The sequence below is a fragment of the Parambassis ranga genome, chromosome 8 (assembly GCF_900634625.1).
Source record: "Parambassis ranga chromosome 8, fParRan2.1, whole genome shotgun sequence".
Taxonomy (NCBI): domain Eukaryota; kingdom Metazoa; phylum Chordata; class Actinopteri; family Ambassidae; genus Parambassis; species Parambassis ranga.
Genome location: NC_041029.1, coordinates 8,895,249 through 8,909,318, shown reverse-complemented (window position 1 = coordinate 8,909,318; position 14,070 = coordinate 8,895,249). Strand labels below are relative to the sequence as shown.

General features: G+C 40.9%; 3 protein-coding genes across 3 annotated transcripts; 1 reads left to right on the top strand and 2 right to left on the bottom strand.

The window, feature by feature from the left end:
* Window positions 1-999: 999 nt before the first annotated feature.
* sult3st1 (sulfotransferase family 3, cytosolic sulfotransferase 1) lies at window positions 1,000-7,460 on the top strand. The gene is made up of 6 exons (XM_028411655.1): window positions 1,000-1,183; window positions 1,258-1,463; window positions 6,522-6,648; window positions 6,782-6,876; window positions 6,953-7,124; window positions 7,189-7,460. Exons 1-6 carry the CDS (start codon window positions 1,042-1,044, stop codon window positions 7,296-7,298), a joined length of 852 nt encoding a protein of 283 aa, XP_028267456.1. The 5' UTR covers window positions 1,000-1,041; the 3' UTR covers window positions 7,299-7,460.
* On the bottom strand, window positions 1,417-3,429 carry LOC114439606 (uncharacterized). Its single transcript, XM_028411656.1, has 2 exons — window positions 2,504-3,429; window positions 1,417-2,389 (listed from the first exon to the last, which is right to left on the bottom strand). Exons 1-2 carry the CDS (start codon window positions 2,907-2,909, stop codon window positions 2,172-2,174), a joined length of 624 nt encoding a protein of 207 aa, XP_028267457.1. The 5' UTR covers window positions 2,910-3,429; the 3' UTR covers window positions 1,417-2,171.
* A 4-nt stretch (window positions 7,461-7,464) lies between the features above and the next one.
* eif3d (eukaryotic translation initiation factor 3, subunit D) lies at window positions 7,465-12,380 on the bottom strand. The gene is made up of 16 exons (XM_028411654.1): window positions 12,225-12,380; window positions 10,399-10,524; window positions 10,266-10,311; window positions 10,025-10,161; window positions 9,854-9,939; window positions 9,712-9,784; window positions 9,502-9,623; window positions 9,297-9,429; window positions 9,068-9,215; window positions 8,797-8,927; window positions 8,605-8,690; window positions 8,373-8,502; window positions 8,122-8,264; window positions 7,839-8,031; window positions 7,652-7,745; window positions 7,465-7,578 (listed from the first exon to the last, which is right to left on the bottom strand). Exons 2-16 carry the CDS (start codon window positions 10,519-10,521, stop codon window positions 7,565-7,567), a joined length of 1,659 nt encoding a protein of 552 aa, XP_028267455.1. The 5' UTR covers window positions 10,522-10,524; window positions 12,225-12,380; the 3' UTR covers window positions 7,465-7,564.
* Window positions 12,381-14,070: the final 1,690 nt, after the last annotated feature.

Sequence of the window (14,070 nt, the reverse complement as noted above, 5' to 3'; positions counted from 1 at the left end):
ATGCGCTACAAAAAACATTTGAGAAAATAAGGCTGCTATAAAAATATATATTTTTTAAATTGGACTTTAATCTTAGAAATCTAAAAAAAAGGAGTTTAAAAAACGTAATCATGCTTGTTTCTGTATTTAATGCAGTATATATTAGTATATATCATTTTATTATTAAGATGAATTTGAAGGATAAAAATGCTACCTAGAAACTGATGTGTTTTAATGTGTTTTACCATAATTTTGTTTTTTCTGGATTCAGATTAAAATCTCAATATCAGACCTGCCTTTCACCTTTATTTGTTATCTATAGTCACACGTATAATACAGTACATTCAAAATAAATAATAAAAAAAAAACAATGATTGCAATAGGGCCTTCGCACCACTCGGTGCTCGAGCCTTAAGATTAAGATAGCTGACTCTGCCCTATAACCTTTTTAAAATACCAATGATTAACCCCATCTGCAGTGCAAGGAGATTTGTTGTTTTGTTTCAGACCTGCAGAAACTACAATGGTGCACTTACTATACTGAACCCAGTTAATGAAGACTCTTGTGCAATGTACATTTTCCTCCATAACAACAGTTACTATCGGATAACTGTTTACTTGTGAAGTTATCTGATGCCAACAGTTCATATTTTGTTTACTTTAGAGCTTGCACAATAACCCTGCTGTATTTAAGCAGCAGCATCTGAATGCTCATGTGCTCTAGTTGTAAAATTCACTCTCTACTCGCTTGCTCAGCTAGTTTATATCAGTTAAACAGAAAGATTCGACTCTTTTATTTTTCTTCTGCAGTTTAAACACATACAAACTTTCTGCCTGCACTTCAAATAGTGGCAGTGCTGCAGTTTCTTACTCATAAATCTTGTTTTGCTTTGTATCTGCAGTTACTGTTGTATTTCAGACTCGATGCTGGTGGCAGGGTTTCCCCACATAAAGGCTGGTACACAGTGATTCAGCCAGTGATATGCACAAAGTCCAGAGTCCACCTGCTGCACCTGTGACGTCGCTTTCTCTTTATTTACCGGTCTGTGTGATTGAGCTAACATGGAGCAGATCACTGATCATCTTTGCAGGTATAAAAACTACACCTTTGCCAGCGGGCTGACAACGGCTGAGCACATCGATTCTCTCCAGAACTTTGAAATAAGAGACAGCGACATCTTCCTGGTCACTTATCCAAAGTCAGGTAAGTGAGGGAAAACTCCCATTGTGTTCTTTACAGTGTTGTCCTGTCTGTCTTATAACTCTCTGTACTAACAGGCACCATATGGACTCAGCAGATCGTCATCTCCATCTGTGGGCTGGGTGGAGGTCTGAATGAATATCCAAACAACTTGGAGCAGATGCCCTGGCTGGAGTACACAGAGGGTCGAGAAGACTACGCTCTGAGACCATCTCCACGGCTCTTTGCCTCACACCTCACCCCAGCTCTAATGCCTCCAGGACTGAAGGACAAGAAGGCAAAGGTCAGTATACAGAAGTTCAGACCTGCAAGAATAGCACATGTTTATAAATGTAGTTTTACAAAGTCTCAAATGACATCATTTTAAGGTTGATGTGACTTATAGTAATACCTACAGGTTGGTTGTTTTGTGTGGTTTAAACAGAGGGGGCATCCACAATTGTCACTATACAGGTAAACAAATTATAGAGACAAAGTTTTCCAAGGAGCTGATTAAAGGCAGAACTCAGAAAGACATACAGGGAAAATAAACAGACTTCCATAGGCTAGGTGTGATCATGAAACAGAGTTACTGCTGGAACAAAGATGTTTCTGTAGAGACTTATTCTACAGCCTGGGGTTTTAAACCTTGTACCAGAGGGAGGCAGCTGATGTTGACAAGAAAAAGGATGGGAGTCATCACTGTAAATGTAGCCATCTACAGACCCTTTCCAAAAAATTAGAATATCAAGGAAAAGTTCATTAATTTCCATAATTCCATTGAAAAAGTTAAATTTTCATAGATTATAGATTCAGAGCCCACATTTAAAACGATTTCAAGTATTTATTTGTTTAATTTTATAGAATTTTGGCTCCCAGCTCATAAAACCCACAAAACAGGAATTAGAATACTGTAAAGAAATCAGCATTTACTTCTCAGTTTTTGCAGAAAAAAGAAAGAAATTAGGATCACATCAAATCAATCAAAATATGGTAATGTCTAAGTGATATGTCAATACTTGGTTGGGAATCCCTTTGCCTTAATCAGTGCCATTGAGGCAATCAGCTTGTGGCATTGCTTGGGCGTTATGGAAGCCCAAATGTCCTTGATGCTTGATGTCAGCTCTTTTTTGATTTTGGGTCTGGTGTCCCTAATTTTCCCCTTAAGAGTACCCCAGAGATTTTCAATGGGGTTTAGGTCTGGCGAGTTGACTGGCTTTTGCGGTGAGCCTGGATTTGAGAAAGCAGAGTTTACCAACAACTGCAATGGACATTGCACCCTAAATCATCACTGACTGTGGATTTTTCACACTTCACTCAAGTAGCTTGGGTTGTGTTCCTCACCTGTTTTCCTCCAAACCCTTGGACCTTGATTTCCGAAGGAAAGGCACACTTTACTTTCGTCTGAAAAGAGGATCTTGGCCACTGGCCAACAGTCCAGTCCTTCTTCTCCTTGGTTGTAGCCCATCTCCTTGATGTGTCTGAATGTGGTGGTGTTTGACTGTGGTGACTCCTGCCTCATTCCACTCTTTCTGGTACTCTCTGAGAGAATCCTGTTTGATAATCCGCTGAAGCCCACAGTCATCTCTTGTGCTGGTGCATGTTCTCCTGCCACATTTTGCCCTTCCACTAGACTTTCCATTGATATGCATGGACACGGCACTTTGTAAACAGCCAGCCTCCTTACCATCCTATGGAGGGTATCAATGATGGTCTTCTGGCCAGTTGTCAAGTTGGCAGTCTTCCCCATATTGAACTGAAGTAATTAAATAACACCTGGGGAAATCTGTGGAAGTGCTTTGAGTTCAGTAGATGATTAGTGTGTGACTTTCAGTTTAAAACGTCCATGGCCTGCATAATTTGGGCTGATATCTTTACATTATTCTAATTTTTTTAATTCCTGGTTTCGTAGGTTTTATGAAGTGGGAGCCCAAAATAGGTAAACAAATAAATACTTGAAATCGTTTAAACTGTGGGCTTTGAATCTACAATCTATGAAAGTTTAACTTATTGAATGTAATTATGAAAATTAATGAACTTTTCCTTGATATTCTATTTTTTTTAAAGGGTCTGTATTTGCTACAACTGCCTGTTCAACCTGATCTCACAGAAATACGTGACATACACACGGATTGTTAACACTGAATTCATGGCACCGACACGAAAAGTAGTGAAGTAACGTGGAGAATCTTCCACATATTTATCCGTGTCAATCTTTTGCCTGGTGCACGTTTGTTCATATTGTTTTCTAGTTGTGTATTAATATTTAAATTGCACTTCATATTGGTAGTAATCACAACGTAAACATATTAATATATAGTATTTAGATAATATTATAATACAATAGTATTTATATCTGCAAAGTTTTGAAGAAGACTATCGGTATAAACCATATATGGTTTCCACGGCAACGGACGTCACGTGTCGCCTCATCAAGCTGTCATTTATTTGGTGGCTACTTGCCAACTATTTGCGAGGCTATATGCTACATGCTAACGTTAACTGTCACATCAAGACAGCAGATTGACATCACCGCCAGCTAAATGACGGCTGTTTGCATGGTGGCATCTCCACCACCAACATCTGTTCAACTTGTCGTTATTGTCAGTGAGTTGTCAATAACATGCAAATAGCTGCACACTAGGAGCACATTTCTGCTTTAACACATGAACTTTGAAGACAAAGTGTTCACCTTACTTTTAGTTTACATTGTTTACCTTGTTTACTTGACCTTATCTTATTTACCTAATTGTTATCTTAGTTTTATCTTATTTCATGTTAATTATTATATGTTTTATGTATGCACCAATCACTAAGGCAAATTCCTAGTAATGTGAATCCTCTTCACTTACATGGCAATAAAACACGATTCTGATTCTGATGTTAAAAGCCAGGTTAGGCCTCAAGCTACTGTGTGTGCTAGCAGCAGTTCAGACTAATCAGTTCCTTTTGAGGAGCTACTGGCTGCATGGGCCTTTTTAGGAGTGACTTATATAAGTAACTTATAACTTAGGTTATCATGCAAATGGTCACAATGACATGCTTTCCTTACTAATGCCATGTAACCCTCTTTTACATCAGATGTTATGTTTTACTGACACTGATTGTGGTCTGGTAGAAAGGCATAGGCAGTTCAACAACTCTCATGTGTGACCTGTAGTATTGCTTATTGGGTCAGAGCCATCTTCCCATAGTGCAGCTTGGGGCCCTGTGTTCCACAGGTCAATCCCCTGATTTGACCTGAAACTGACAAAACCTATGAAAATGCAGAATCTGGCTTTTGAGTTAAGTTACTTATATAAGTCACTCCTAAAAAGGCCCATGCAGCCAGTAGTTCCTTAAAAGGAACTGATTAGTCTGAACTGCTGCAGCACACACAGTAGCTTGAGGCCTAACCTGGCTTTTAACATGCTTAGATGAAAAAACTATAATCACATGACACTGGTTGGATTTCTTTGTGTAACTGTTGTATTTTATTAGATCATATGAAGTATTTTGACGTGGCTGTAGATCTAAGATGGAGAGTAGATTGGACTGAAATCAGGCTGGCTGCAGAGACGGAAAAGATTATAACAAACATGGTGGGGTGCAAGTGATCAGCCATATACATTAAAGTCATTATAACAACTGTGAACATACTGAAAATGTGAACATGGGCAGTGAACACTTTGTCTTCAAAGTTCATGTGTTAAAGCAGAATAACGACAAGTTGAACAGATGTTGGTGGTGGAGATGCCACCATGCAAACAGCCGTCATTTAGCTGACGGTGATGTCAATCTGCTGTCTTGATGTGACAGTTAACGTTAGCATGTAGCATATAGCCTAGCAAATAGTTGGCAAGTAGCCGCCAAATGAAGGACAGCTTGATGAGACGACACGTGACGTCCGTTGCCGTGGAAACCATATATGGTTTATACCGATAGTCTTCTTCCAAACTTTGCAGATATTAATACTATTGTATTATATTATCTAAATACTATACACCATAATATTAATATGTTTACCGTCGTGATTACTACCAATATGAAGTGCAATTTAAATATGAATACTTAGAAAACAATATGAACAAACGTGCACCAGGCAAAAGATTGACACGGATAAATATGTGGAAGATTTTGGAGATGAAGTATACATTAAACGAGGGAACCAAGAAAAAAAATAAACCTTTATTTAGGTGAAATCGCTTAGTAAAATGCATGCGTTGTCGTAGGCAATTTACGTCACCACGAGCGGGTCCGCAAGTTGCATTACCGTGGCAACGTGACGACGCTTCCGTCCAGAGCAACCGCTAACCGACGTTAGCTTACGCCGTCTTTCAATCCAGTCGTTCTCAAAAATGAAATAACCACATGCTCACTTCAACAAATGTCTCCACGTTACTTCTACACGCCCCATTTCCCGTCATTTCATGAGGAAATGCTGTCGCACACAATCATATCAAGCACCGTTGCACTAGAAAAAAAACTTCTTATCGATCAAATAAACGTGTATGTCGACATAGATGGTCGTGTTGGGCCGGTTCGTTTGTGTTAAATAATAATATAATAGTGATCGTTTCCTAAAAATGTTTATTAAGGGGCGGGCCAAATCGCTTAGAGAAATGCGTGAATTGTCAGAGCGACATGACTGTAATCAAATCGGCTCATTCATTTCTATTGGTGCTCATGTCCGTGGTGTCCCTACGAAAATGCCCCGCATTGACTTTCTATGGAGACAGTTTTCCGTGGTCCCCGCACGTAATTTCACTACTTTTCGTGTCGGTGCCACGTAATTCAGTTTCAACAATCCGTGTGTATGTCACGTATTTCTGTGAGATCAGGTTGGCCTGTTGTACAGGAACTCAGCTGTGACTCAAAAGGTGAGAGTGCGCACCCTGCTGGTCCAGGAACAAGCAATAAGACCTATTTCCCAAGCTTCTGCACAAGATTTCAGCACATGACAGTAGACATTGTCCGCTCCATGACTCGTCTTGACCCCAATGGAAGGCTTTCTCAACATCTGTCTGGTTTATAGTGCTTGTTGTCAGAGTTCAGATGCTCTGCTCCTGAATTTCTTGTTCAACAGTGAACTGAAAAGTTTAAAATGTGAGAAAAATAAAAAATCAATGCATGGTAAATACAATCAAAATGTTTTTAGAGAAAGTTTATTTCAGTCAAATATTTATTATACTGCATAATGGTATAAAGTGTTTTCAAGGTAACCATGGTTTGGTGTAGCCCAGGTTTGATTCCAGCCTGCTGCTGGGCAGAACCTTGTTTGTAAGCTATCCCCCTCTCTCTACCTCAGTTCTTCCTGTATCACTACACTGTTAATGCCAAAATAAGAAAATATATAATTGTGAATGGTTTGTTTTTACATCAGATCATCTATGTGATGCGGAACCCAAAGGACAACATTGTCTCGTATTTCCACTTCAGTAGCGTCTGTGCCGATCTGGAGACTCCTAAAAGCTTTGAACTCTTTTTGGAGGAGTACTTGAAGGGAGACGGTGAGCTTCACCAAACACATTAGTACTTTACTGATGATTTAATCAGGATCCTATAACATGTTACTAGAGTTCACTATGTGCATGATAATGGGATAAATACATGGGACAAGTGACAGCACACATTATTACGCAGTTGGAGCATCCTCCTGGTTTGACCACATCAGGGTGTGGCATTCAAAGAGAGACCAGTACAACATCCTCTTCCTGACCTATGAGGACATGATTTTGGTGAGAGTTGTGTGATCATTGAAACATCTGGATCATTTTTGTGAGTTCAGAGATGAAAGGTCTGTTTTGTCTTCAGGATCTGAGGGGCGCAGTAGTGAAGATCTGCAGTTTCTTAGGGAAAAACCTGAGTGATGCAGCCATCGACCAAGTTGTGGAAAAATCCACTTTTAAGACCATGAAGAAAGACTCAAAAGCAAACTACGAGTTTGTGCCAAAAGATAAGATCAGTGGAAACTTCATGCGCAAAGGTAACAGAACTGCAGCTCCTGTGCTGAAACATTCAGACAAAGTAAGCTTTTGTTTTCATTACAGGTCAGATCGGTGACTGGAAGAACATCTTTACAGCCGAACAGAGTCAAAGAGTCGATCAGCTCTTTGAGGAGAAACTTGGTGATTTGTCTCTGAAGTTCATCTGGGAATAAGCAGAGCAGCCTGAGCAGCTGTAGGAGGTCTTTGTGCTTGTTCTCAGAGGCAGAATTCACTCACATTTGACAGAGGCTGCTAAGAGGTATCACAAAAAAGGACCCTGGGCCATTTTTGCATTTGTGATTGAGAGCATAAAACGAAAAAAATACTCCACACAAGCAGTTGTCCAATTTGTTGTCTTTATTGAATGTCAAAGAGAATGTAATGGTGTTGGTTTACTGATGGTGAAGGCTGCTTGGGTCACCGAAGCCGACTCGACACTTCAATTCTCTTCATCTGGTGAGGACGAAAACAGTTTTAGAGATCTAACAAAAAAAGATTCCAATAGTACAATTTTGCCGAGTCTCACCTTCTTCCTCTTCATCTTCTTCATCATCCTCTTCTTCCTCCTCCTCATCAGAGCTGAAGGTTCCATCAGGCAGGCTGTACACCCGGATGACTTGCTGTAAAAAAAGAAACAAGCATCAACTCGTCAGCTGCAACAACTGCCAGCAGCATCCACCTCTTTTAGCTGTAGTCTGTTCTGTGATGCTCACCTTGTTGGGGTCCTTGAGGATGAGGTACTTGCCCTCGTCCAGCTTGCGGCAGATGTCGATGACACAGCGGAGGATTCCCCAGGCGTTCTCCATGCTCAGGTTGATCTGGCTGGCAAACTCGTTGGGTTTGAACTGCTGTGTGCCCAGGATGACGTGACGAGCAGAGTCCTTCACGTGGTAACGGGACACATACCTGAGGAACACACATTGACATGCTCATAAACAGTTTCTCACTATTAATGTTATCCAAATAATTATGGATGTACAAAGTCTCTCTCCTCACCCCAGTTTGAGGTACTCAGATCCAGCCAGCATGGCACAGCAGGTCCAGCGAGCCAGTTTGTAGCTATTATTCTTCAGCTCGGTGGCGAGAACAGCTCCTCTCTGAGAGTCCAGCTTCTGGCGCCAGTCCACTCCATTACAATACTAATGTCCAAACAAAAGTCACAAAACTTTCAGAACACTTCTATTCAGCTTGAGGTAAACACACTTTCTGTGAAAAGCATATCAGTCTCCTGTGCTGTGTCCCCTTACCCTGGAGTCCCACTCGTTGAGGGTCTTGATGTTGATGAAGGACACTTCTCCGTTGGCTCCGGTCATTACTCCATCATGCTCACAGCGGACGATCAGATCAATATCGTCCCCGAGCTTCCAGTGACGGTACCTGAAGGAAAAAGACAGCCCGTCTGCTGGTGAGAAATCTGCTGTAACATCCAGTAAGGCTCTTTAGTTTCATATCCACGTCTTAGTAAAATCCAGCATCTACCTGTAGGCTACAGATGCCACCTCACTTTTGTCCATGTCCTCCTCCACAAATGGATTGGAATTAGGGAACTTGTGTCGCTCTCCGCCCTGAAAGAGAACGAAACATGATCACATGCCCTTTAAAATGTACAATTTGAAAATCACTGTATGTCAAGACCAGAAAATGTGCTTAGTTAAGGTTATATAACCTTACCATGCGTAAACACTGCTGGCTGAAGTTGTGGTTAATGTATGTGGCCTCCATTGCCAGGTTGCGGGGGGAGTTGAAGGAGTTGCCCTCATCCTGCGGAGGCTCGTTGGCAGTCTCGCTGACAGTTAGCAAATCTGACAGGAACAGTGCCAGTTGCACAAATTAGACTGTTCAGCCAGTGTCCAGGCAACACAACAGATACCATCTTTCATTATGTGAAACCTGTATTAAGCTATTGTGTAAGGAGATGTCAACGGATTTCTCAGAGCCTCACCAAAGTCAGAGTTGTCTCTCTTGTCGAAGAACAGCTTGTTGCCCACTCTCTGTACAATGATGTCCCAGGAGTTGACTGAGCGTGTGCAGCACATCAAGGTGGCCAAGATGGCATCAGTGGCAAACACGTTACCCTGAGTCTTAGCAAGCTGGATAATGAAACACAGTGTTAAGAAAGCCACTTTTACCACTACTGACTGGGGGACTTGGTGATGTAGCACACTCTGTACCTTGCGGATGACGGGATCATCGGTGGTGGTGACGGTGTGGAAGATCCTCTTGATGCTTTTTAGCTGCTTTTCATTGCGAGTGGTGATTCGATCAAATGCCTTATCGTAGTACTCCAAAGCACCACAGCACTCACTGCAGGAAACAAGAGTTCATCATTATCTACACTTTCTTTCTAATGACAAACTGAACCTGAGCTTCACCTACATGTCAACAGGATCAGCCACCTCCATGTATCTCATCTTCATCAGCCTGGGGAAGTCCATCTCCTCCTTCACCTCCCAGTCGCTCCTCACCTCCACAGAGGAATCTCTGGGCTTCAGCTGGGCCTTTAGGGAACAAAAAAAAGAATAAATGTAAATTAATTCAATTAAAACATAGTGTTAACATTAAAATCTCTTAACTAAAAAAAATTACCTGGGATTTTTGGTCCCATTTCTGACGGACACCAAACTGCTTTTGGAACTTCTTCTGCAGGCGCATACGGTCCCTGAAAAATAAATCTGAGATTAGACTGAAGCTTCTAAAATCTGCTCTGGACACTTCTTTTGGACCTCACCTCTCCTTTTGCTTTGCACTTTTTGGGAGCGTCTGCATGTTGAATTGGGTCAGGTTTCTGCGGTCCTTGTCTCTGCGCAGGTTTCTCTGTGGTAAACAAACACCATCCTGTTACTGAACATCTGAAAACAGTCCACATGTAAATATTTTGCTCATCGCTGATCTGCTGTACCTGAGCAAATCTCATGCGGTTCCTCTGGTAGGCTGTTTTCTGAGTCTTGGCAGTGTCCACCAGCTGGAAGCTAGTCTCATCCTCCTCATGGAAATAGGCGTACTGACTGCCGCCCCCAAACTGAGAGGAGTACTTATCTGATGATAAAAAGGATTTATAATTACAAAATGACTATGCTAATGCTCTCTCTATATTTTCCAACAAATATACACAGCACACTTTCAGCTGCTGTCTCACTCACTTGTGTATCTTTTGTCTTGGTAAGTTGCTCCTGTCCAGTCAGCAACCTAACAGACAACACATACAAATGTAAAGGAAATATAACACAAGGCGCTTGGATTCTTTCAGTGTAGAACCTATGTGAGGGAACGAACCTTTCCCAGACGGTCTCCTTTACTAAAAGGCTGGTAGGGCATATCTTTAAACTTCTCTGGCACTGCACATGGACCCCATCCAGAAGGATTGTCCTGGATCACAGGGGCGTGGAACTTTGCCATGTCCTACAGTCACAGTGGAAAAGACGAGACATTAGCGCAAATATTATAAATTAAAAAAAGCTGTACATCCAGGTGGAGAGAGCATAGATAGTAAACAGGCTAAAGCTGCAGAGATGTTTCCACACAGGTTCAGGGTCTCAGCCAATGAGCAGCACTGATCTCTTCAGCAATGCACTAATAGAAATAGGCACTGATCAGCTTGCGCAGTGGGCTAGTCATCATAGACCCCTGGATAACACCGTATGACATACTTAAGATCAGTTCGAAACACCTCGAACCAGTGTTAATTTTGTTGACGAATCATTTTCGTCATAGTTTTCGTTAACAACCTTTTTTTGCTGATAAAAATGAGACGATAACTAAATAAAAACTAACGCACGGTGCCAAAAACGAAGACGAAATGTATTGACACTTTCGTCAACGAATAAAAACGAGACGAAATTATTGATGGAGACGAGATCCAATCAGAGCAAATTTTGTTTGTGGAAGGGAGGGACGAATCAAGAGACGGCGGCAGAGAGCCAATCAGAAGTGATCTCTCTGCGTAAGGACGTTACCCCGTGATGCTGGAAGAAGGCGTCCTCATGCATGGTAACACAACAAAGGAGAAGAACAGACACACGGACACGTTTGATGTCAAGACAAACAGGACGGTTCAAACCGTGCGGAGCGACTATCAGCGGTAAAAACACAACAAACCTGAAGCGACGTTTGCAGACGAGTCATCTTAACTTCCGTTCATACACGTGACAAAATCTATAAATGAAGACACCGCTGCTGATGGTTTTACAGCATGTGACCTGTTTCTAAGTTGTCACTGAAGTGTTTTGCTGTAGTTATGGAGTATTCATGAAGGTGGTCATGACTGAACAGTGTATTCAGGGAGAGCAGCTCACTGTTCACTGTTCTTTTGTGAAAAGGTAGCAATTAAATAAAGAGGTATTTGTTTCAAATAACGTTAAAGCTGTGCCTGTTTTATTGCACAATAAAACCTTAATTATTTCATGAAAAAATATATATCATAGAATTTTAGTCGACTAAATCCACGGCAGATTTAGTCGACTAAAATTCTTTGATATTTAGTCGACTAAAACTAGACTAAAAGTTAAAAAATGTCAATGACTAAAATGTGACTAAAATCAAATGACATTTTAGTCACAAGACTAAAATAAAAACTAAATCAGAAAATGCTGCTAAAATTAACACTGCCTCGAACACAACAAACTATCTATGCCCATTATTTATGTATGTATATTTATGCCCATTACTATAATTTAGATAATACTACTTATAGTGTTCTTCGGTGAGACTGAAAGTATGTTATATGTATATGCAGAGTGGTGACATCTGGCACCAAGCTAACAACTTGCTAACAGCTTTACATTCACTGACCTCAGCTTGCTCGTTTGTTGGAACACGAATGTATGTACTGATGAATTAATGTAATGGAACCGTGACGCCGTGTAAACGAAATGCATCAAAAGGTTTATTGATGTGTTGTAGATTTTTACTGGCATAACTCCGTTAGCTAACTGTGGCTACAGCTAACGCCAGTCATCGTGCCAGGTGGCCTCGCGAGTAATGCTAAGCTAACTGGGTGGAAAGCTACACATGCGATCACGCGTATGTTTATTACTTAGCTAAAACCACGAGAGAAAACTCGTACTTTTTGTACATCTGTACACACTTAACTGTGATCTTACCGTGGTGGCTGTGGGGCTCCGTCAAGCCTTTTAATCCAAACTGTGCGCAGCCCGATGAAACACCCGACAGAGAGCCGGTATGAAAGGAAGTGGCTAATTACCGTAAACGGGAAGTTGATCCTGCCGTAAAGTAAAACAATGCTTACGTAATATTAGCGCGACAGTCCCGTGCGTAGAAAGCAACAAAGCAAGACGAGGTGCTCAGGAAAACTACAAACGGAGCACACAGAAGAGTGGAGTGTGGGAGCATTTTAGCCAGGTTGTAACTCAAGAGGGGTCTAAAACAGCAACGTCCTCATGCTGGAAGCTGTACTGAAAGACTATGGGGAGTATCATGGAGCTCTTGTAAGACTGGGGTCGACTGCATCAGATGGGGGCAGCACCTGTCCAGATCAGCTGACGCACCTGCCGAATTTCAGTCTCTTTAAAGTAGCCATTAACGAGCTGGGAGGAGTGGGAGTTGACATAATGCTTTGGTTTTTCCAAGCTCAACAACAGCAAGAGGTGATGAGGCATGTGTGAACACTGACAGATAAAGAGAAGAACAAAGTGAATTTAACCAAAGAATATTTTTACTTTAAGCCAGTACACTACTGAGGTCAGGCATCTTGGTAGCTGTGCATCCTTATTATATCACGTTGCTGTGTTTTCAAAACAGGATGAGCCCAGTACTGTGGAAAGAGTGTCCTTTGTGCTTTTACTTACTGTAATCACACTGCACATAAAGCATTTTAAAATAATAATAAAGTAATCACATCTAAGACAAAAGATTATGACTTTTTATTCCTTTTTTAGTCTTTCTGTTAAAATTATGTAGATATACACATTTAGTGCACATCAAAAAACAACAAACACTGTAGTTCACTGTGTGCATCCTAGAATTGCATAAAGTTTAGACGAGGTAAGTCGTTTGTGATTGCCTCGTTTCTGTCGCTTTTTATTTTGAAAATCACCGGAAGTGCCTGTTTGTCTTATTATGTCTAACTGTTTCCTGCAGCCTGCAGTTCTCACTATGACCACTAGAGTGCAGCAAGTAACTATGATATTGTGTTATTTCTGGCCAACTCCAGCAAAAGAGAGAAAACTTGAGAATAAAACAACAGTTTTACTAAAAAGAATAAAACGTTCTCGAGAATTATATCATCTCAGTGGTTGGTGTCAAGATATTCACGAGTTAATTAAAATATATAGTATTTTTACATCGATTTATTTGTATTACATCTTCTATGAATTGTTTAAATATTTCACCTAGAATGCAGAAGCAGTGAATATTTTTTCAAAATCAGTAGCGGACATGAATAATGAATGTTTCCTCATTTTAATCGGTGTTGGGAACTCTTGATTGCATCAGGTGTTGATAGTCGGTCAAAATGGTGAAGGTGTGCAGCTGCGTTGTGTTGGTCTGTACGGTGCAGTAGTCTACTTGTGTTTTATTCGTGCAAATGCCATTACACAGATGTTCCACGGACTGCTAAAGCAGAAATACAAGTAGCAAAGTTTGTATTTTAGTGCATTGCGTTCAAGTGTATCGTTCCGAACGGCCTCTAGCCAAAGTTAGCCTGATTCGCTGTTGTTGCTAGCGACTCACTGCGGCAACCACGGGAAAGAAGTGTCCGTAAAGGTATGTCTCCATACATGTAACGTGAAATTTGTTTTTATTATATTGCCTCTCACTTGTATGTCAAAGTGTTGACATTTATCTGTGACTTTTGTAATGAACCTGAATTGACGTCTACGGGTGCCCCTTTGGCTCAAAAAGTATCGCGATATGTTGTTTTCTCGATATTGTTCATTACTTTAGTCACTTTTAAACAAACCAGCATTGTTCTTTATACAAAGAATTCAT

Bases quoted from the DNA above. Each gene is read 5' to 3' on its own strand.
- eif3d (XM_028411654.1), bottom strand. From the start codon at position 10,521: ATGGCAAAGTTCCACGCCCCTGTGATCCAGGACAATCCTTCTGGATGG. The intron at 8,691-8,796 runs GTAAGGTTATAT...GTTCTCTTTCAG, and splicing joins GCCAGCAGTGTTTACGCATG to GGCGGAGAGCGACACAAGTT. The intron at 8,265-8,372 runs GTAAGGGGACAC...TTTGGACATTAG, and splicing joins TCAACGAGTGGGACTCCAGG to TATTGTAATGGAGTGGACTG.
- sult3st1 (XM_028411655.1), top strand. From the start codon at position 1,042: ATGGAGCAGATCACTGATCATCTTTGCAGGTATAAAAACTACACCTTT. The intron at 1,464-6,521 runs GTCAGTATACAG...TTTTTACATCAG, and splicing joins TGAAGGACAAGAAGGCAAAG to ATCATCTATGTGATGCGGAA. The intron at 6,649-6,781 runs GTGAGCTTCACC...ATTATTACGCAG, and splicing joins GGAGTACTTGAAGGGAGACG to TTGGAGCATCCTCCTGGTTT.
- LOC114439606 (XM_028411656.1), bottom strand. From the start codon at position 2,909: ATGGGGAAGACTGCCAACTTGACAACTGGCCAGAAGACCATCATTGAT. The intron at 2,390-2,503 runs GTGAGGAACACA...TCTCAAATCCAG, and splicing joins AAGGGTTTGGAGGAAAACAG to GCTCACCGCAAAAGCCAGTC.